At 36.7% G+C, this 24,021-nt stretch overlaps 1 protein-coding gene across 1 annotated transcript in view; it reads left to right on the top strand.

Moving 5' to 3' along the window:
- Positions 1–451: 451 nt before the first annotated feature.
- The window catches only part of LOC107088164 (cadherin-4-like), a 119,716-nt gene continuing 96,146 nt past the window's right edge, over positions 452–24,021 (top strand). The window contains exons 1-2 of the mRNA XM_015380166.1: positions 452–679; positions 19,767–19,964. Of these exons, the coding sequence (XP_015235652.1) occupies positions 470–679; positions 19,767–19,964 (408 nt within the window). The 5' untranslated portion in view covers positions 452–469. The remainder of the gene's footprint in view (positions 680–19,766; positions 19,965–24,021) is intronic.

The raw sequence follows: 24,021 nt of genomic DNA, 5'->3' as shown, positions 1-24,021 counted from the left end.
AAAATAAAATAAAACATTAAAATCTTTATCAGGAGTGACACTGTACATCTAGAGCGCTGTTCCTTATTTTCCTTTCCACTTATTTACAATAAAACCCAGAAAAAGCTGTTTGCATATATGAATTGCTTCTACATCTAATTCCAGCGAGCAACACACAGGATAAAGCGTTGCAATGCTTTGACCTACTGGAAAGCTAAAATGTCAATGTTATTGGAACAATTTGTTGTTTGCTTTTTACTTAGTAGCGTTGATTGCTGTGTTGCTGAGTATGCATGTGTTTTTGTGTGATAGAGAGAAGGAACTGCAATTTTAAAAGCTTAGGTTGTTGCATGTGAATGAGACCAATTGGACATAATTTTTTGCCATTTTTATCTATTCGCTGTAATTGCTAGTATTTGCTGTTATTCCTCGGTGGTGTAATGTGAAACCTCTTTAAATTATTTTGTTCACAGTGAAATTTGATGACTGCATGGGGAATGAGGCCGTGGTTTTCCAGAGCAGCGACCCCGTCTTCAGCGTGCGGACAGATGGATCCATCTTTGCCAAGGGAGAGGGAGCTAGCCTGGATGAGCCGGTTCAGTTTAAAGTGACAGCGCATGGTTCTCACAGAAATGTCTGGGATACTGTGGTTCAGCTGGCACCAACTGACCTGTTCTCAGCAGGACAAAATCAAAATAAGGTGAGTAGAACAGAAATATCATGCTTTAAGTTTCAATTATCGTCTAAAAGGTCCCTTTTTATCACATTTACTCCAGTGGCCTGGTGATACCAACAGCCTAAAATCAGGTCAAAACTCCTTGGGGATTTAGAGAAATAGAAAGAGTGGGTGAGAGCAGCAGCAATGGCAGCTGGTTAAAAGTGATAAAATCACACTGCCACATGGGGGAGAGAATGTTTCCCTTAGCCAAAAGCTGTTATTGGAAAACATCCGGTGCCTGTGCACCCCAGGGGTTCTTTGCACTTCTGTTTCTGTTTAAGAGCTGTCAGAGGTTAGGCGAAGACTGAGCAGTCTGAACTAAGCTGTCCCATGAATACAGAAGCACAGAGCCAAATCAGAAAGTCGATAGCTACACAAGCCTTAATCAGATTAAAGCAATGACAACACAAATAATGAAGACCCTGTGTTCACTTACTTGACACAACATCTTACAAGGGTCAATAGGTTTTAAATAAAATCAGCTCTAAATGAGACAACCTTGCATCATGAAATATATGAGGACTGATTAAAACCCACATACAGCTTACCTATCTTCCTATCTTTGTATCTAGAAAACATATCAATAAATTGTTGACTTAAGCAGACCTTATGGTGAGGAAGTGAAGCACATTTTTGTTTAATTCTTCATTCCTTTTCACATTTATAAACAATATTTAATTTTCCTTTTTTAAATCAATGTTTCTTATTACCAAGGGTGTGTTCACATTCGTAAACTGCTTCAGTGGCTGGTAAAGTACTTTCACATTGACATTTTTCATTCTTCATGGTCAAATGAACATCAAGGAATAAAACTTTAAGGTGTTCTGACTTCCTTAACCAGATTACTGGAATGTAGATAATGCCTTAAGCATTACTTTAAATTTTAAGCATTCATTATCCTGGGTAAATTGAATGTTTAACAGCACAGAGTATTAAAGTTGAGTGTAATGAAGTGAGTATGTGAGATATCTTCTGTACTTGATGTGCATGTGAAAGCTGCTCTCCAACTGTAGACGAGTTCAACATCTGCGAGCCCAGTTTAACAGGTGAGACAATTCTGTATGATCCATTCCAATAATTGAAAAATTATGCTGAAAACTGATGATTATAAATAAAACAAATCAGCTTTACCATTTTAAAAAGTAACTTTCTTATACTGCAATTCCCAAGGTACTCATGTATCATTTGTGGGCCATTTATATTATCCCTATATAATTGTCCTGTTTAAAACAACAACATGTCTGGTACGTGAATACAGTAAGGCTACGTTCACACTGCAGCCTGAAATGACCCAAATCCGATTTTTTTTGCCCATATGCGACCTGGATCTGATCTTTTCATGGCTGTCTGAACAACACAGATCCGATTTTTTCCAATGCGACCCAGGCCACTTGGCTATGTGGTCCTGAATCCGATACGAATCTGATCTTTTCAAATGCTACCTGTGTCTGACGTTCAGGTCGGATTCATCCGACCTGAACGTCATTAATACCCGACAAAGGTCACTATTCTGCATCTTGCTACGCAGAAGGGGCAAGAAAAACAACAACCTTGGCAGATGATGATGCAGAGAGCAGTATTTATGTTTAACCATGTGAAAAGATTGTGTTTTTATGGTTGGAAAAGATCGCTAGATGCGCGCCGGTACTACCATCCATGTTTACTTCCGTAAACACAGAGCACGCTAGCCTGTGACGTCATTGTGTCCTCTACTGCGAATGCGGGATACTTGCGTTGTATGACTGCAGTTCACACAGGAGATCACATATAAGTTGCATATATTTGGAAATATGAACAGCAACGCAAAAAAAAATCGGATTTCACAAAAAATCGGAATTGAGCATCAAGGCCTGCAGTGTGAAAGTAGCCTTAGTGTTTAGCTTTCTCAGGAGCATTGAGATTCAGTGGATGTACATTTAAAACCATTTGCAATTAAGACATTTAAAAGAAATGGTTATAGTTAGGTCTAGTATTTTTTACTCTTGAAAAAAAAATGAGAGAAAGTAAGGTCAGCCCTTGAGTCAAAGACAAAAATTGGAGAGACATCAGCCAACAAAGGATCTATGCAAGTATTAATGGGGTGTTTAGGCAGCAAACAGGTTGGCCCCTACCTTCACATTTTGTTTTGTTCAGGCATTTATATGATTTTTAACTGGCAGTGGTAAAACCAGGAACATGTCTACCCAGATCCGCTTTGAATTATTTACAAATCCTTAAAGAGTGTACTCTTAAGATTTCCAGTCATGTCAAGCTTGCCATAAAAGAAAAACAAATTGAAGAACATATAACCATTTTAACATTTGCACTCTTCAAACAACATTAAGGACAAATCAGCCTTTGAGAGTCTCGTATCCACTCAAAGCCAACTGGGTGGTAACAAAAGCCAGTAATGTAAAATAACTTTGTATAGTCTGCAACACAGCTCCCCACTAACTCCCATAACAATGGATGTCAACAGAGGCTTTAGAAAAAGAAATGATTGCAATGTAATTGACTACCATTAACTGAGAGCAGTATTTTTGTATTTAAAACATTTCCTAGCACTGCATTGCAGTACTTATGTGCATTTAATCCACATGGATGTTTTACCTTTCTAAGTATTCTAGCTCTTTTTAAAGTACAATTTCAAATAAAGTATTTGATGGGTAATTTACAATACTCCAACTTCCAAGGACTCCAGCTTTTTTCTAAACAGATGGAATTGAACAGATGTTGCATAATGTGCAGTGCATTAACCTTATCCATCACTGGATATTTTCGTACATCTTTGTACAGTAAATATCAGGCTGCACAAATGTGCCACACGAAAGCTGATGTAGAAGAGCAATTTATCTATTATTTGGCAGATAATCCTCAGATAATGTGTATCCTGTTTAAATAGGTCTAAATCTATGGAGCTAAATCGGTCTCAGTTTTCACAAATACACATATGTGATTCATACATGCACAGGAGAAGATCCACACACACACAGCTGGATTCATGCAAGCACAAAAAAATCCACACACAAACACAGTACACAATCCACACACACAGCACGGTTCACGCAAGCATACAAGATTCACACATGCACAGCACATGATTCGCAAAAGTATTTCTGGTCCATAAACAATTATAAATTGAATTACATTTTTTTTTTTATTACAAACCACAAAATGTGCAAATCCAAACGAAGCACAGAGTTGACGTAAACTTGGGGATAGTGCCTTATTTGGTTCTGGCCTGTACTTTTGTCTAGGGGGCCGGTAAGGCAGGCGGTGGGAAGCGCGGGGTCGCCGGTGTCCAGGCTACCGTCACCGGGTCGGGTTCAGACGCTCGATCACCCACTGGCCTCCTGGCCCCCTCCGCCGGGGTTCCTGGACCAGCCCCAGAGCTGATGGTTCGGTTCGGGTGCCCAGTGTGTTTTGACTACGTGCTGAACTGTAGTCGACCAAAATGGACATTTTAAAATCCCCCCCAGACATTTTTTTAAGTACGAAAAGTAGGAGATGTCCGAGAAAAAGAGGACCTCTGGTCATACTACCATATCAACAATTTAAATGTTTCAGTGAGTGAGTGCTTGTTAGGCTACTATGATGCGTCTTTGCAAAGCGGCTTTGCTTGTTTTAAAGCAAGCTCATAATTTTAAAAAGCAAGCAAATATTAATCTAAATATCCATACCATAAAGGGAAGAAAACCTATCGTTTCATTCTAGGGCTTATAACTAGGCTTGCATTAGGGCTTATAGAACAGTAAATATGCCATTTTCAGCCCAACCAATGTTACACACCCTATTCAGAGACCTTAAGGACCAGCACCAAATACCCTATATAATCATTCTATGACCCCTTTAAAATGCTTTTAGGATTCTCCTGTCCCATTATCTTACAACTTGTGTCTTATCTTTAACTCAGATCCCAAAACAGTTTTAAAAGGATTCATTTAATCATTATAAATATTTGCCATACATAATGTAGTAGCAAAATGATCAATTAAAAAGAAACAACAAAGAAAACAAACAAAGAAAATAAAAAATTATCCAGGAGCTGGCACATACTCTATAAATTTTATTTTCAAAATTGTTGTTTACCGGAAAGATTGATAGAGGGGTTTTATTTTCAAAATGTCAAACTTACCCCATGAGATACTAATAGATATATCTACAGACGTTGATCCCTAGGACCAAAAAAGTGAATGCTTAAGTAAGGAATGGTCTTAAGAGGTTTTTGTATAGCTTTTAAAAACCCATTTCAGTTTAGCCCCTAAAAGGAATGTTAAACCAATCATAATTTTTCCACTTATTGTAGCTTCTGAGATGATCCCAGCCACCCACTGCTTCAGTCCTTTCTCTGATCTCCCGCTATTCCTGCCCTGGCCCCACGTGGGCTCTCCCCTGTTCTAATGCACACTCTGGCTTGCCTCTTTCTCCTATCTACCACTGTCCTGCTGCATTCCCTTAGCTCCAGTGTGATGCCTGGCTGGCCGTCTCTGCCCCAGTTCTGCTGGATTCTCTGTCCAGGAACTTGCTACGATCTCCCGCTGTTTCTGTCTGAGCTCATGAGTGATTGCTATCCAGCTATAGCCCCTGGACTACCCAAACTAGTATCAACTCTGGAGGATCTGGTGGACCCAGAGAAAACAGAAATGCTGTCTGAGGTCCCATAGCTAATAAAGGACTGTGATTCATTCAGTAAAATAGTAAAAGTCCACCATGCTGATATTAAATCGTCAATTAGCAGATAGAAGCTCCTTCCCTCTGATAAACATGAGAGAAGTGTCAGTAGTGAAGCACGTCATCTGCCAAGCAAATTGCTGAGAGTAAGTTGGGCTAGCAACAGCACCTGAAAGTCACTGGAATAGGATTTGGTGTGAATGGAGGATTAACTTTAGTAACCATATATTTTCTTTATACAAGGCGTTATTGGCGGACACCTAACAAAAGTCAGCATGCAGGCATACATAGACATTATTTAAATAACCTGTTGGCTTTGCCCTCCTCAACATGCAAATACCAATGTTGCAGTACATTCTGGACCCCTCAAACTCAAGGGGGTGGCTCTAATGGATTCTCCCTGGTACTCTTCAATGAATCCCAAAATAACCTGGTAACAGATTGTGGTGCAACACCAGTCGGATAAAAACCGAGTTTAAGCACAAACTTTACTCTAAAGGCCTACAAAAAGTGTATTTAAAGCATGGAGTTGGTTCTCCATATATTGCACTTGTATATTTTGCAATAAAACAAAAATTGCATTTTCTCTTCCAGTTTAGTGGGTTTTTCCATGTTCCTTCTTGTGATGCTCTGCCGACTTGTTCCTACTTTTCTCATGACGCATCACATTTATAATGTAGTTGCAGCTGTACTGTTAAAGCAGCAAGTATTAAAGGTCAGACGAATAACTATTTTAGTTTATTTCACAATGAGAGACAGAAAGACGGATGAATGATGGAGGAGCTAGATCTGTGGTCAGTGGTCACGGATAGGCTACAAGTTGTTACCAGCTTGTATTTATGAAAAGAAAGCAGGGCACTGAAATAAAACATGAGGTTTCATTATGGAATTGCCGCTTTGTGATATGATCTGTTGAATAATAACTTCCAGATGTCTCGGGAGCCAGGGGCCCACTGATATCAAAGCATGCAGGGTTTTAGGGAAGCGGTGGTGTTGAGGGGAAGAGCTGGGACCACTGCCAGCTGGCTTAGGCTGATGGCACCATGGCTGTGGGTCTGCATCTATTTCACACTCAGTGATTCTGTTTCACATAGCATCGGTGTGCCTAAGCAAATGTGTGTTGGGTATATGCATGAGGGTGTTATTTATTGTTAGAGATTATGCTGGACCAAGTATGAATTATGGTAATATTGCATTTAATTTTTAATGCCATGTATGTTCTCTCTGTGTTTGTCCTTTTGTTTGGGGCAAAAAATGTCTTATTTTTGTGGGCCTGTGCTTTTGAGCTATGCGAGGAAGCATGCCAAAGCATACAGTATGTACTCTGTCTGTGTTAGAATAAATGGAAATAACACAACCTTTAAATTAAAATCCAAAAAAACTCTTGTTGCAGTTGAAAATGATGATCTAAATTCAGCTTCTCTGCGCAATGCCATTCATCTCTAATACTCACTAAAATAAGTTCACAAGCACCTCTGTTTACCTTGTTTCTTTCGTCAGGTGCGTCATCTTTCTGCACCTTTTTTTTTCTGGAAAGTATGAATTAGACTTTGACGAGCAAGGTTTCATTAAATTTGCTCCATAGTAGGGGAGAAAAAACTAGCTTAACTCCTTTGCAGTGACGGCACTGCTCTTTTTCTTGCTTTTGTCTTTACTTTTTTCCCTCCATTTTTTTTTCTTCACTTCTCCTCAGGGAGCTCACTAGTACCTGTTAGCATGTGCAGATAAAAAAGATCTGCATGACTTATTTAGTTTATGGGGAGGGGGATGGGATACATCACATCTGTTTCTTATGACTCCCATTCTCATCCATTTCAGTATGAACCAAACATGTGTTTCACCTCTGGATCCCCTCATACTTCTGGTGGGATTTGTGGTAAACAATGACTTGCAGTCAAATCCACAAAGCTTTTGTCTATCTTAGAAAACAAAAAAGGGTCAATTTGTCCAGACACATAAGCATTTTGTGGTTGTCAGAGGGCAGTATGCTCAATGTAAAATTTTGTTTGCAAGTTACAGTGAATCTGTCACACAGCAGGACTAACAATTAATACAGAAACATGTTTAGAAGGCTGGCTTCCATGTTTTGCAAACTGGAGTTATTTGCTCACTTAATAGATTTTTTTAAATACTGTAGTATGAACTCATAAGTCAATTCAGTTCAAAAATAGTTAATCAACCCCAAAGGGAAATTAGATGTAGCAACTTAATGGCTTTTTTTCAACAAATTTATATCAATTGTAAATGTTGATGGCTGTAGACAGAAATGATTTCTATAGAGCTCCGTCTTACATCGGATCTTGTGGTGTATTAATGATGAAGACACTGTTGTGACATTCGTCAGCGGAAGATTCTCACTATTGTCATTAATGTTCTTCATTTTTATGAAGAATTCTTCTTTGTCAAATCATCTCTTGAGGTTCTAGAGGAATTCCTAGAACAGAGCCGGCATTTTTGTTAGCTTGTTAAGATCCATTAAGTAATTTGCTCTGATGCTGGTACCCCAGCAGATTGTGGCAGAAAAGATCACACTCTCCACAACAGACTTATAGAAAATATTCTGCATCTTGTTCCAAACACTGAAGGACATAAGCTTCCTTAAGAAGTACAGTCTGCTCAGTTCTGCCTTTAAGGTTGCGTCTTCGGTCTAGTTTGTTGTCCAGGTGAACTCCAAGGTATTTATATTTCTTCACCGCCCCATTTCTTATCCCATGATTTGACCAGGAAATCCATTTCCGTATGAACCAAACTCGTGTTTCAGCTCCGGATCCCCTCATATCTTTGGTGGGATTTGTGGCAAACAATGGCTTGCGGTCATACCTGCTGTGGGTGACCGGCATAGAAATGCCAGTCACCAGTCTCTCAAAGTCTAACTAAGGTGGGTAGTCTTTTCTCAGTTAATAGCTCTGGCATCTCATTTGCCAACACCAGTCACTCAGTTACTGGGGCCAACCTGTCATTGATCAAATCAGCAGCTATCATCTGAATGGATATAGCCTCTTCCATCGAGGAAGTAGGCACTGTTGGGTGCTCAATAGTGTTAATTTTATCACCAATAACATAACATAATTTTTGGGGAAGCATTTCCCTATTCTGGTAGGGACACTAAATCATGGCATTGAAGTCCTCCCTATGTGGCCGATACAAATCTGTAGCTTCAAAACAACCTTCCAGGGCTTCTTTAATTTCCTGTGACCATAGTTTTATGGTTCTTTTTATTATAGGTTTCCATTTATAAAGGGGCTTATGTTCTGAGTAGATAAAAACAAGACGGTGATCCAATTTCCCAAGAGGAGGTCTTACTTTAGAGATGCATGAGTCCTTGACATTTGCATAAAACAATTCCAAAGTTTTTTCTCTGGTACAGCAGCTGTCAAACTGTTGGAACGTTGGCAGTGTAGCAGAGAGTGAGGCGCATGTTGGAATCAGGAAAATTATTGGTGTTAAGGACAGTAGGAATGAAATGATGTATGATTAAATGTTTCATTTCTTCACACCCCTTTTCAGACATAAGCACTGAAGAATACATATAATGTAACTATATGTTTCATCAATCATACATGATGTTTGTTGGTGTTCAATGTATTATTTTACTGGATTGTCTGAAATAAAGTTATTACTACAGGAGAGAGTTTCGGTTTTTGTGTGGGCCACTGCATGTCAGGCTGCTCCTCTGGAGAATTTTGAGACTGGTGTATTTTTCTAGGGACTTTGCCTCCCCTAGGGGCTGAAATAAGACATGAGGGTGTGCGGTGACCAATAAAGTGATTATAATGCTGTGAGATCTTTTTGGCCTTGTTTTAATATCAAACAATGATAACCAAACTAAATACAAAAACATCATGTAAGGATTTTAGAATAATAAATAGAACCAGTAAGATGACACCAGTAAGCTCACCTCTGAATTCAGAGGTGAGCTTACTGGTGTCATCTATATCATTGTCTTACTGCTCAACCTACTGCTCAATATGATTGAGTTTAATGTCACACACTGATGGCCTGACATTTTCTTTCAGGAGTTACTTGTATCTTTTTCTGTCGATTATTGGAAGTTTGACAGACCCTGAAGCAGCACAGCAGAACCAGCCTCACACCACCACCATCATTGTGTTTTACTTGGCTTCTCAGTGTACAAGATATTCTCCAAAATATATTTTTTGATGAATGCCAGACAGACTTGTATTTTATTTTTTATCTTTGGTGGTTTACTGCAGTTAGATGTATTGGTTATGAGTCGGATGCAACATGTTGGATTTTAATATCACTGCTTCCAGTGTGAGTTTTTGTTTCTTTGTCAAATGTGAACATCTGCTCCAGTGAAAGGTTATTCATCACAGACATTTAATAAATATGCCATTGCAAGTATTATGTGCATTGTCGGGCATGTTATTTAAAAAAGTGACTAAATATAGTTACTATTTACTCTTTCAAAAAAATAACTGAGTTAGTAACTCAGTTAACTGCTCCGTGAAAGTAACTTGTCAATTGCTAAAGTAACAATGCAGTTACTTTGTATGTTTTAAAATGTCAAAGAATTCTGATAACTTTCTTGTTATTGCAATTCAAAATGCAATTACAGGTTTGATTATGGAATATAAGGTGTTTTTATTAATTCGTTAATTTAATAATTAAAAGAAAAGGTGGGGATACTCGTACTTGTAGTGGCCCGTGAGTGCATTTCAAACGGTACATGAAAATATTTTCATTCTCAGCTAATAAAATAAAATAGGACTGGGATCCTTTCTACTTTGTCAGGACCCACCTGAAAAATAAAACACGTTTTTTTTAACCAAAAGGTAAGTTGTTCTTATATGTTTGAGTTTGCCTTCAACTTTGACACATAAAAACCAAGCAGAGCTTGCTATTGGCTGTTTTTCCACATCTGAGCTCATCAAAGCAGCTCAGGTGTCATGAATTATGAAAACAATGTAAAATAAATGGAGTCTGTCTATAATTTTTCTTCAGTATTTTGTTTCCAATTCCTCAAGTTGAAATGTGATTTTAGAGGTTACTCAGAGGAGTTCCAGTTTTATAAAGGCAGATTTATAATAGATTTTTTTTTAAATCTTGATTCCGAACTAGCTTTCACAAAATATATTTGTTGTTTTCTTTTATATGAGTTGGAAATAATACAATACCTAAGAATGAAATGCTCAAGTTAAAAATATGAAATAAAATACTCTTTATTTTATAATTAGTTATTGTATTCCACTTTTGGGCAGTCACCAATACCTTTGACTGAGAGGGGTACTAGTGGTAGGACAAAATGCCCAAAGAGGTACACAAGTCAAAAAATGTTGGGAACCACTGGTCTAAACATCTGACGATATTGAGAACTTATCTGCACTATCTTGCTGTGTGTGGTTTAACACAGTTTGAATATAATCATGATGTGATAATTTTTCTTTTTTATAATAAAAGAAAAAGCAATCTTTTCAAGCTATCTAACAAAAAGTTTAATATACTTTTCAGTATAATTAAACTGGGGTTACATTTTTCACAAAAAAAAAAAAAATCCCACCCAGGACTATGATGATGATCACAGGAATTTTGCTTAATTATAAAATTATACAAGTAGAATCATTATAGCCCTAAGATAGTAAAAAGCGTGTTTTGATTAAAGACAGCACCTGTCAGTCAGCGTTAAGACGATGTGTGGAGCTTCTTTAAATGACAGCTTCTAACCGGCATTTATAAAGTCTTTGTTCCCGTAAATAATGAGCAAATCAAAGAAACATTTAGCCTTCAGTGAGGGACTTTACTGTAGGAACACTGCTATTGAATCACTGGCTCTGGTCCATCATCTCTCCTCGGTTTTCAATGTATGCCTGCGCTTGCACATGCATGTTGCTAACACATGCGCTTACACCAAGGCAAGGCAAGGCAAATTTATTTGTATAGCACAATTCAGTACAAAGACAATGCAAAGTGCTTTACATGATTAAAATATAGGAAAATAAAACAGAATCAAAGCAAGTAGGAAAAATAAAATAAAAAATCCTAAACAAATGCGTTTTTAGTCTTGATTTAAAGGAACTCAGGCTTTCCGCACTTTTACAGTTTTCTGGAAATTTGTTCCAGATAAGTGGAGCATAGGAACTAAATGCTGCTTCTCCATGTTTAGTTCTGGTTCTAGGTATGCAGAGCAGGCTGGATCCAGAAGACCTGAGTGGTCTGGAGGGTTGATACACTGATAGCAACTCTGTGATGTGTTTAGGTGCTAAGCCATTCAGAGATTTATAGACAAACAGAAGTATTTTAAAGTCTATTCTCTGAGATACAGGGAGCCAGTATAAGGACTGTATTCCTAAATCTCTTTAAAATTAGTTATGACTAATGTGTTATTGACTTTAACAACGTAATTAGTTATAATTCTATTTACAGTACCAAAAAAGTAAAGTAGTTACTGTAAGGATTAATTAATAATGTGTTAGTCCCAAAACTGATTAAGTGTAGCCTGATTTACCCACTAGTTACATGGCAAACCCCTAAAAATGCATACAGTTATGTTAGTCATTATTTAGATATATGGAGTAAAATATGTCTAATATATTAATATCTAGGACTGTCGACCTGTACCCTGCCTCTCGCCCATTGACTGCTGGAGATAGGCACCAGCACCCCTCGCGACCCCACTCGGGACAAGCGTGTCAGATAATGGATGGATGGATATTAATATCTATATGGAGTAAAATATATCTAAATAATTTTTTCAAATTAATGTAAAAATTAAGCACTGATATTGTATTGTTTAATAATTCTGTCTTTAATTGTTTAATCCCTCTTTTATTGATTTCATGGTGCAGTTATTGAACATTTATGTATTCTATGGTTCATTTATTTATCATATTTGTGCGTTTGAGCGATCCATACTGTTCCTCTCAGTGGTTACATAACAGTGTCTTGAATGTTATAAAAAAACATTAAATACATTAGATACAAAAAGTATTACAATAACAATAATTATTTACCTTATATGCAAAGCTGGGATCAAGTAATTGTTTTGCAAGTCACAGGTATATCTCAAATAATTTCATCTAAGTTTTGAGTCAAGCTCCAACTAAAGGCCTTACAATCTTAAGTCAAGACATTCAAGTCTCAAGAGCCAAACTACCTAATGTTTAAGAGTAATTTTATAAGGGCAATGGAGATTTTGGGTTTTTTTTTTTGAGAGAGAAAGTCTTAGTCAAATCAAATGTCTTTTGTAATTTCATCAACTTTAATCTTAAATTATTAAAGTTGTGACCCAAGTCTGACTGGGTTATACTTACCATGAAGATTATTAAGAGCCTTTGTCTTAATAAAAAAAATAAAAATCAGCTGGATGGATTTGTGTGTTCAGCTTAGACCTTAATGCCTTTTTTTATTTTAGATTTAAATTTTTACAGAGTCTGGTCCTGAAGATTTAAAACACCCGGATCTCATCTAATAACATTATAAAAAGCTAAAAACTCCTCTGTTATGATTAATAAATTATACCTCATCCAATTGTTTCCCTAAAATACTTTTGTCTATAGCTTAAGACCTATTATGTTGGCTTTGGAAGGTTTCAAGTTTAATTCCATCTCTCACCACATGACAATGAAATGGATTAAATAATTAATGTAACCTATTACTATGAGCTACTTTGAACTTTTACAGAATGACTATTACTATGAGGTTCAGGAGCATTTTAGTGTGGTATCAATTTTACCTTTACACCTTGAGGTTATTTAATACTCACCAGAGCGCCATGTTAACATTTAGTGTATATGTTGAATGGTCTTTGTTCTTTCTATTCCTAGCATTAGATCAGTCAGAGAAAGGGACATTTTAGGGATCCATCAGTATTGAAATTAGAACTGATCCTGTTACTAAGACTGATAAGGTTTCTAAAATAATATGAAAAGTTTGAGCATTCAAAACCTATGAGTAGTTTTGTCCAAGTATTGCGTGAATTCTGTGTGTTAATTTTCTGAAAATGAAATCTGTTTACTTGAGTTTTTCAATATTATTAATAATGTAGCTTTCTTAGATTAACAATTTAAAGCCAATCTAGCATTTTTTTCTACCTATTGCATCCCTCTATCTTTGTAACAACCTTTCCTTTGATCTGTGACCTGGAGTATCCTGAAAGATGCAGAACAAGATAGAATATCTACACTTGAATAATTACAGCAAGCAGGACACCTTTGTACAAAATACACAATGCCATTTGCGGCCTACACTATTATCCACCCACATAAACCCGCACACATCTAAACCTTAAGCTAGGTTACTTGATGCATTTTCTTTATAACTGCCTTAAAAGCTTTCTTTTCTCCTTTTTTCCCTTTTTTTTGAGCATCCAACTAATGAAAGCAACCTTGAAAGCATTGTTTTTCCGCTGGCAGATAGAACCCAACTCACTAAGGGACCTTGACCAGGCAAGAACAAACAGATAGTCAAAGAAAAAAACACTTTTTATAGACTGTATGGTACAGGACCTTTAACTTTCAATATGTGCCAGAAGCCATTGATTCCTTCTAACAGTGTAGCCTGCTCCTGGGGTGTATTTTCTTCTTATTTTCAAATATATATACTGTTGGGTTGGAACTTTAAGCTGGTGTTTCTCCCACTGGGATTCTAAAATTATATGTATAAGATCTAATATCAACACCACTTGCTACTTATGTAAATGTAACATAAAATCAATCTATGTGTCAATGTCTTTGTGACCAAACTTCACAAAAGTTCCTTGTGTATTAACACAAAAACCAGTTCATCCATGCACACCCTCATACTCTTCGACATTCCTCCTCCACTGTTCACTCGACTTTAAAAAAACAGACCTTGAGAACAGTTTGTAGTTTAACCCAATACTTTCTACCAGTGATGTTTGGTAAGACTTGAGCATGATTTTGGCAGAACTTTTGTACAGTGGCTATAAAAGTGAAGGTATCTGTGGCATAAAAAAAAAAGACCGCAGTTGGTAGATGATGAAAACGAAATTTGGAGGCACAATCATGTTTTTATTTCCATTCTTAATACACTTTTTCCAACTAGCAAGGAAAATAAAACTTTGACCATGGCACAGAACAGACTATTATTGGGCAGTAAGAAAAATATTAAAACAGTGTCACATGTAGAGTCAGACCAGGCACCAATATTGTTTTATTTTCCTGGCGAGCTGACGTGCTATATGGGCTGAGAGTCTTAAAACGTAAAAAATTAAAAATAGATACGTTTTCATGTATTGGTCTGATCAGCGCATATAACCAAGTTGATGAGCAATACAAATTACATTGGGCTGTCAAAGTCATATTATTAAATGTATAGTGGAGGACGTTCTTTTTTCGGGTGGATCATCAAAATAAGTGGCCTCCTAATTGTCAATCATTCTGGTGATACGTTTGCGTAAGGCCATTCTACCTGCTCGTCCCCATTTCCACTTACTTAATTACTTTGGGAAGTAAGCTTGTATGAGGGATGCAAACAGCAACTTTTAAACAGAGCGTGCACGAGGAGAAATGGGCTCATGCATGCTCTTGCACGCATTTTATTGGCGTTCCCACTCAGTAACGGGTAGAGGGTTGTGCATTTGCTTTTTTTCTTTTTTAATTCACAAAAATCCTCTTTAAATACCAACCTCTTTCACTTTGGTTCTGCTCTTGTCTATAGAATGTTTTTGCCAAAAAAGTGCATTACTTTGTTTCCTAAGAATTAAAATTTCAAACAAGTTAGATTTTAGCAAATTGTATTTTGTTTTTGTTGTTGACAATGGGCTGGTGGGATCACACAGTATCACAAATCACATTTTCTTTTTAGCCTAGGGTGCTAAGTATAGTGTAACACCAGCACAATTTAGATTGAAAGTAATGTTTTCAGCTGCAATTCTGAGACAGTGACAAAACAGAAAGGAGTTGCAGAGAAACCATATGAAAAAAAAAGTTATTAATCAAATTCCACAGAGTGTGGCAAAATAATGTTTGGCAGGAATGGGCCAAATAACTTTCTGTGATAAATCAGGAGGACCTTGTTTTGATTAATATCTAGTTCCTTTAATAAAAACCTGTTAATTTAAAGTGACCAATATTTAAACATTTTAAATGTATGTCTTTGTTTTGTTAGAATGCTTGAATAAGAAACCTCAGATTGCCTTTCACAAGTAATCAGATAAAAACATGGCATTAGAATATTTGAATTACAGAAATTATGAATATTCTATATTAGATAATTGAAGTGTAACCATATTAGTAAACATTTGGAGTTATACTGGATGAATAGACAATAGTCTCAAATACTACTATGAAAAATTAGCATTGATTCATTATATATCATCCCAAATATTTCTATTTTCATTTACTTCCTTTCTGAAACAAATAGACCCACTCGATAGTGACAAGTGTTTTTTGTTTTTAAAGTATAACTGTCCTATAGAAGACAATATGTTATATACACACAAAGGACTTTAAGACTCGTTCTGTGTTCTACAATTCCTATTTTCCCCACAAATCTATGTTAGGAATGGGGTAACAAGACAGAAACCTTTCTTAGGAAGAAAATCCTCAGACCTGATTAAAATCTTAGAAAAATTTCCAAACACTGTTCAGCTCTGACATAAGCATTCAGATTTTGGAAGAAAACTGACAATTAATTTGTATTTTATTCCAGGTGGAGACATACTGATAGACTCCTACTAAAAAAAAAAAAGTCTGGATCCAGAGTTTAATTTAAAGGTTATTTTAAAAAGTAGTGGTTAAGTATGCGCTCACCTATTTCCAAAGGTTTGAGCAGCTTTTACCTTAATAAACATGTTGGCTTTCACTTGAATTTTCACAAAATGTTACAAAAATGATCTATTATTAAGGGGATATAGAACTTGAGGGTAAGGATCTATTGGATAATACAAAGATACAAACAAAGGTGGTTTTCCAGCTGTACAGTTTGGATGGGGAAAAAAACTAATGGTGAAATATTCAAAAGAGTTTTAACTATTAACTAGTTTTGTACTAATCAGTAATTCAGATTGTTGCAACTCTTCCTCCTTGCCCAGAATTTCTGGGCGTCTAAAAGAAATTAAATAGCTGAGAGAGATGCCTCATTTATGCTATCCCAATCCTCCTATTGCAGCCAGGTTTCTGTGAGACAAAAAAAAAAAAATCAATTTATCAATTTTTTATTCATCATATCAATTTATTATTGTCATGAATTACATCATTAGCAAACTATTTAATGAGAGAGATATTATGGTCGATAAACCACTTAATTGTTTTTAACTGTTTTGAAATTAGTCATATTTGTTTTAATTGGATTACGAAGGTTTACTCCTTTAGTGTTTTTTTTTTCTATTTGTTTTTTTTTTTGGCTGTGGGCAAGATACTGTCTTGATCATATTGGTGGGTAAAAGTAACTAAACTATGGCTACTTCCTTGTCTGTACCCTGTCAAGAGTTTGGAAGACCAATAAATTTGGCCAGATTCCTAGAAATAGAGCTGCATCAAAATTAAATGCAACATTTAACTTATCACCTTTGATGTCGGAATGGATGTTAAAATCCCCCTTTCCAAAGACTTTGTCAGTATTTAACAGCCCAATCTGTCTGGAGTGGTGGTTCTGCTCGGTGAGAAGGGGGACTGGAGATTGTACCTCTATAGGGGGATCACACTGTACGAGGGCGCTGGAATGGAAAATCCAGCTGATTGTCGAACCTCGGCATCACAAGGAGCGGTCTGGTTTTAGTCCTGGCCACAGGACACTGGATAAGCTCTAAACCCTCTTTGAGGTGCTTAAGTGTTCACCATGAGTAGCATGGTCTCTCCCCAATCTTTTGGATGACTTGATACAACTTTATTGTTTTTTTTGTAAAAGTTTATTATATAATTTTTATTTTATGGTTTGCCTGGTTATGCTGACTGGGATTCGCCAAAAAAAAGAAACACTCTAGACCAGGGGTCTTTAACGTTTTCCAAGCCAAGGAGCCCCAAACTGATGGGGAGATGGAGCGGGGACCCCCTAATTTTATATATTGTATGAAATTGTGTTATATCAAACTGGTCCTATAGTCACTCTATTACAGATGGAGTAATGTAACGAAAGTAATTTCTCCCTGGGATTATTAAAGTTTTTCTGATTCTGATTCCTGGTTGATGGGACAGGTGTTGTGAATGAAACGGTGCCCAGCTTGAAAGAGCTCCTGTGTGTCGCTGAATGTGAGCATTGATGACTGAAAGACATCTTCTGCCTCCATTGATCTGTTTACTACAGTGTGTTGAACTCATTTAATGCGTACTTAAAGACATTTCAATTAGTTGAAAAAATTGCAGGGAAGAATATATATATATAAATATAAACAAGTCTAATCAAGCAAAACTTTCGCAACCCCCATGCTGTACCTCCGTGGACCACCTAGGGGTCGCGGACCCCCTGTTGAAGACCTCTGCTCTAGACTACCCAGTGCGGATGCATTTAATAAAGTCAAAACACTGCCAGAAAGACATTGCAGATGCATCAACTCAGATTTTTTTTTTATAGGAGCATCTGTTGTCTGACATTGTCCAATTCTTTGTGAGAGTAAAGCTGTCCGAACATCCTAACTTAAGAGAGAGACAATGAGAAACAATAACACTGAAAAGAGGGGGTATGCCACACATGAGATAAAAGGTTAGCTCATGGCAGTGGAGTTATGACAATAAAGTGTAAAACATGCAAACCTTTGGCAGTGATTGTATTGCTGATTTCCTTATATGCTTTTACAGGCTTGCAAACCCTGAGATACTTTAGTAGATTTATTGTAGAACAATTCAACAGAGAGTTTAATATGACCTTTAGATCACTATTAAACATATTTAGTAAGACATTGAGCATGAGCATGTAGTCATGAGTAATATACACATTGAGCAACATACCTTGTTAATGTTATTTACATTTGATACCTTAACTAGCAAAGGAATTTACAACTAAGGCTCTCTTAGTCTACTAGTGATTTTTTTTTTTATCACACTATGAAAGTCTAATTCGATCTTCACTAATTCCTTGCAGTTTTTAAGGTATTTTCACATGAAATCAAGTTTAGGTGGTATTGGTTTTATTGCTAGGTATTTTAATGTAGATTGCCTGACACAATAGAGAGTCAATGCTCATAAAGAGGTTGAAAATCTGCTCTTTTTTTTCTTTCCTCATTTAAAAATCTTTCAAAATGACAGTTTTATGGTGGACCTGGACATTTGTTAGGACAATGCACAATGAATGATTGAAGATTATATTAGTGACTCAGCTGACACTATCAGCTAAAAATGCTTTAAATCTAACATCAGACATGGTCTCTGTTAATAGACTTTTATATTGAACATAAATGACAAAGTAGGATGTTTATGGTCTTCACACCCTTTTATACCCACATTACAGGTAATAGTAGCTCTGCTCTGCTCGGGTCTGATGCCTCTGAGCTGGTGATTTCTGTCACAGCACTGGCTTCACTTGAAAGTGGTGATTTCTATTTCTAAACCTCAGTATAAATTAAGCAAACTCCATAAAGATTGAGTTTATTTTATCCTTTGAGAATTTTGATAGTATGTTTGTTAGACATTGCGAACTTTACTTCCATGCAACACCATGGTTTGCAAGCTTTATTGTTGACTGAATAGTTCACAATTATGGTTATACAGAATAAATATACTCTACATGTCTCCATTTCAAAGACTTCTTGCAACTGGAAAGCAGTAATCTTTCCTTTTGGACATCATAAAATGTTCAAGCACAGCCACCCAATAACTGACCCATGCCTTTTGGAGTTCAGGCTTCTGATTAACTGAGAGATTCTATGTTATTGTTGTGATTTTAATTTCTATTTTATCTGTGTAACATTACTACTACTTCACACTGTTACTATAGTCAAATTTTTGTCCTACCTCTTGTCCAGTAACTGTTTTAACTTTGTCCAATATTTATTCTGGTCAGTTTGTTTTTAATTCACTGTATGATGAGTGATTTCAAAACAGATTGTATATAGAAAGTAATTTGCTTTGTAATTGTTTTCCTCCTTGTTTTATTATTCATGAAAACATAAGTAATATGTATAAAGTGTGAAACAAAGATTGTTTTGTGTTGTTACTGGTGTGAAAAAGAGCTCTGCTCCTTCATGATACCATTTTAGTGAAATCTAGGGCAAATCTTTGGTGGCAGATATTAACCCTTGGCAGTCAAAACAGTTTGATGGCCTACAAACAGCCCCTGGTTGATTCTAGCTCCAAGCTGCATATGTGTTTGTGTGTGTTGCTGTACAAATAAAAGCGATCCCACTGTAGCTCTAATGAGTAGAATTTTATAAAAACATTACTCTCTATGTCATCTGAATTTCTGCCTAGGGACTGAAAATACTTAAGCATCTTATTAGTTACTGTTATAATTATCAGCACAAAAAGGGCTTATGAAGAAAGTCTTTTATTGTTCTCTCTTAAAGGTCACAGAGGAAGAAGGGGACATCAGTGAGAAAAACAAGAAGAAGGATACGTTCCAGGCGCCACATCCTGTTATAACGTTCCCAGAGTCCCACTTCCACAGCACCAAGGGTCTCCGAAGGCAGAAGAGAGACTGGGTGATCCCACCCATCAATGTGGCAGAAAATTCACGTGGACCATTCCCTCAGATGCTCGTCAGTGTAAGTGACAGTTTTGATTGGCTGCGGCACTGATTTGCTGAGAATTTGCAGCTGGGATTTCTTGAGGGCGCTTCACAGCTACCACTGATTGGGGACGTGTGTAATGAAGGGTGATAAAGCACAGAAATGCATTAGCATAACTAGTTTGTTCTCCACATCCTTGAAGATGATTGTGTTGTGCTCCCCTGATGTAATTAGAGCCACAGTATCTTAAGCTATTTAAAAAGCCCTGACTGACCCTGAGATGTTTTCCCTTCAGACACACAGCAGACAGCGGAACTGGCTAAGCGATTAACCCAAGAGTAAAAAGGGGTTTCTATTTACTTTAAACTGCAAACATCACACATTAATGACATAGAGATGTTGCAACGATTAAGAACAGTTTTATGTTCTGGAAAAATAGTACAATTTAAAAAAAACTGTATTTTGAAAACAGCCTGCTGGAGTTCAAGTTTATGCATGTGACGAAAATCTTTAGAATTAATGATTATTTTGTACATAGTGCAAAGGCTTGACTTGCAGATGGACCGGATTCCTGAGACTCTGCAACCAGAGGATTGCAGCTTTGTCTGTCTCATTGATAAACTGTATTTTTAAAGCTTCTAGCACTCTCTTCAATTTATCCCAAAATAATTCAAGTGGGATATGTCTTGCTTTCTCTTTCCATTTTTCTTTATCTGAAATATCTAGCCACCGGCTTTTCCCATTGCTCACAAATCTCTCTCAGTTTGTCTTTTCCTGGTTTTAAATTGTGCAAAGGAAGCATTTTTGGTTTGTTTCCTTTTTTTTTTTCATCCAGGTTTTATCCTGCAGACCTGGGGGGGTGCTGAAGAACAATTTCTCTTTCTAGGTGTTTTTTTTCCTACTGAAATATACAACCTCCTATCTAAGAAGGGAGTTTTTGAATTGGAGTGCTTCTGCTACTGATGTCTGTTCTGTCAGCTTTGAGTTCTGTCCCATTTTCATCTGAACTTTCTAAGCCATTTACTAGTGCTATTCCAGCAATAAACTAATAAGATAGTTGTGTTTTTCCTTAGAACTGGTGAGAACCAGAGTGAGACGCACAGGTAAGGAAAGAATGAGAGTATCAGAGGAACATTTCGAAGTACAGTTCACAGCCAAACACAATCCATTTTGTGCAGTAAATGGGTCCGTCAGGGGCTGGTGGATTGCTAAGAGTTGAGCGTTCAGAGCAGGAGAGAAGTGATGCGTGCTGATGCCTTTGTTCAGCTCAGAGGCTCTCATCTTACTCTTTAATGATGACTGGAGGGCAGGAGCAGGCATACAGAGAGCTAAAGATCTGAACAAACAGATGTGGGTTTGTGGCATGGGGATGATTCTGCCAACTTTTTGTTTTTGTGTTTAGTCTGGTTTAATAACTTCTATCGTTCTCCTAGGGTTATGTTCACACCTTTCCTTCCACTTATTTTTACACTGAATATAAAGCAAAGCCTGAAGTACCTATGTTTAGGTATCAAGCAGATATTAAGCCTTTAGAAAATTAGCATGAATTTATCTTAACATGTATTTAAATAATTATAATATAAACAAGAAAAGTTTTCGGATAAAAGGGGGCACTGTTTGAGAGCTGATTTCTCACACATGCAGGCAAGGACATACAGTGTATTTAAAAAAAAACGTGTTAATGATTTATTTTAAGAAACACCAGAGACTACAGCAGCTTTTAGGCTTTCCCTTCGGTTGTTCCATCTAACACCAGTACTGTGAAAACAAATCTCCATCTGAGCCCAGGACTCTGCTTTCCCAAGGCATACACAGAAGACACCACCCCAAGCCACACAACAATGTCAGGCAAAGATAGGGTAGCCAGAATAAGGCTTTAAATTTTTATGACATGGATGATAGCCACATCACACAAAAATTATAAAAAGCCAGTATAATATTAAATTGTGCTATTTTTGTTTAACAACCTGCTTTATCGGATTTATGTATTTAACGTGCAACTTCCCATGAAGACAAAGTGACCTCTTGATATATAACTCTATAAACTTGAATTCCTGCAACTTATAGTCATTTTGACCACAAAGACCAATAAAAAATGCAGTGCACACAGTTATCCAGGAACATTTTGGAAGTTTCTATGGCAACCTGATTGTAGGGTATACATCTGGTAGAAATCAAGGCTTACCTAATAAATTTTTGTTGAGTGATGGATACTACTGGTTAAATGGTTTAATCCGTTAACAGAGTTGTGTAGTTTGGCAGGATTACAAATAACCACCTGCTGAAGGACAATGTGCGGAACATTGCACTCACTGTTGTGCCACAAATCACAGCATTTTCTACAGTAAGAAACAAAACAATTGTGTGTTGTGTATGCTAACGTTAAAGCAAACAAAAAAATTTTAGAAGCCAGTTTGTGGGACCTTACATTTGAAGAAATATCGGTAAAGAGACCCTCAAGGTGCTTCTTAACAGTTATGTTTTATTTCCACATGAACTGCAGTGTTTCTCTACATTATATTTGATTTTTTTTTTTTTTTTTTTGGATGGCTCATATTAAAGTATACCCATATGTACCTTTATTATGTCAGACCACCAAGCTCAACTCTTTAACATTCAGAAACAATTACCAGCTTATATGCATAACAAGGAGAAATGCATTTATATTGGACTGTCCAAAGAACCACTCATTATCATTATTTTATCTACTCTTTTTCTAAAACAAAAAACAAACAAAAAACATACAGTATGCACCCTATCATGTTTTAGTCATTGAAGAACCATTTTTATTTTGTACTCATACCATAAAAAACATTTGATTAAAAAAATGTTCATTCATCAATAAAAACAACAGTTTTCTCAAAGAATGACAAATAAGTCCTATGCTATTCAGTAGTTTTATGTAAACAGGTTTAGATGAGTTAAAGTAAAGTAATAGCATATTTGCTTTGTGATAAATATGAATATACATAGAAATAAAACATCTAATATTTTGATGGGCAGAACAAGAAGACACAGCTTTACCTTTTTAAGATATATGTCCTTATTTATGATAATCTATAGAACAATATCTTTTAAAACCAGGGAATTTTTTTTTATCTGAACACCAATATATGTAGCATCACTCAATGTCCTTTGAGCTGCTTCCCCTAATGGTGTGTGAAGTCAGCTCCTTTCCTAATGGGCTGATCTGTCATCCAACACAGAAGTGAGTGACACACAGACAGGAATTTTGGTCACTCTACTTTTCTTGCTGCCCTGACCAAGTTGCCATCAGTCGGACAGGTGGGTGACAGTAGACTTGTCTGTAATCTCTGTGGGTCTGCAGCATTGTCACTTTGATCAGAGTAGCCAACATTGGGCAGGTATCAGGACTGAGTCAGCCCCTCTTACTGGCTACTTAGCAAGATGCTTGACATGACTCAAGGGAAATGCTGTCCAGGCAGAAATCACCGGCCTTTAGGCAGAGAGTGCAAATTGCATCTTAGAGAGATAGTTTTGACTGCATTTTATTAACAGTGGTGCTGGGGGGGGACAAAACAAAAGAAAAAAAAGCTAACATTCCCACTGTAAATCATGATTTTTCACTCATGTTTGTTGCCATAACAATGTCTCTTTTTTGACAATGCTAACACATTTAAATGTTCATTTAATCCCGCTGATTTTATTTTATTTTTTATCCAGCAGCATTTTAGATGTTTAAATGTAACATACATTATACTTTTATTAAGTTATTATATCATTAAAAGTAAGATGTCCAGAGTCAGCCATCAATACTAGAAGATTCAGCAGTATGACTTTTCTACTAAAAAGGTCTCCTTTATTGTTTTCCTTTAGCTAAACACCCATTTATAATAATAAGGAAGAACCCTAAATTGATACACATGTCATGATACGTGGTTGGTTTGCTAGCCCAAGGATGCAGAACTCCACAGACACAGAGGCAGGATTAAAGTCCAATGTTTATTTGGATGAGCACAGGGTTCTACCCTGGAAGGCAGGGGAGACAGAGTACAGGTTAAACTCAGGGATAGATTAACAAACTGAAACTCACTGGTTTGCTGGTTCAGGCAGGCAGAGTAGCACAGGTAAC

This window comes from Cyprinodon variegatus, unplaced genomic scaffold (assembly GCF_000732505.1).
Source record: "Cyprinodon variegatus isolate N-32 unplaced genomic scaffold, C_variegatus-1.0 Scaffold208, whole genome shotgun sequence".
Classification (NCBI taxonomy): domain Eukaryota; kingdom Metazoa; phylum Chordata; class Actinopteri; order Cyprinodontiformes; family Cyprinodontidae; genus Cyprinodon; species Cyprinodon variegatus.
This window is presented reverse-complemented; position numbering and strand designations above follow the sequence as displayed.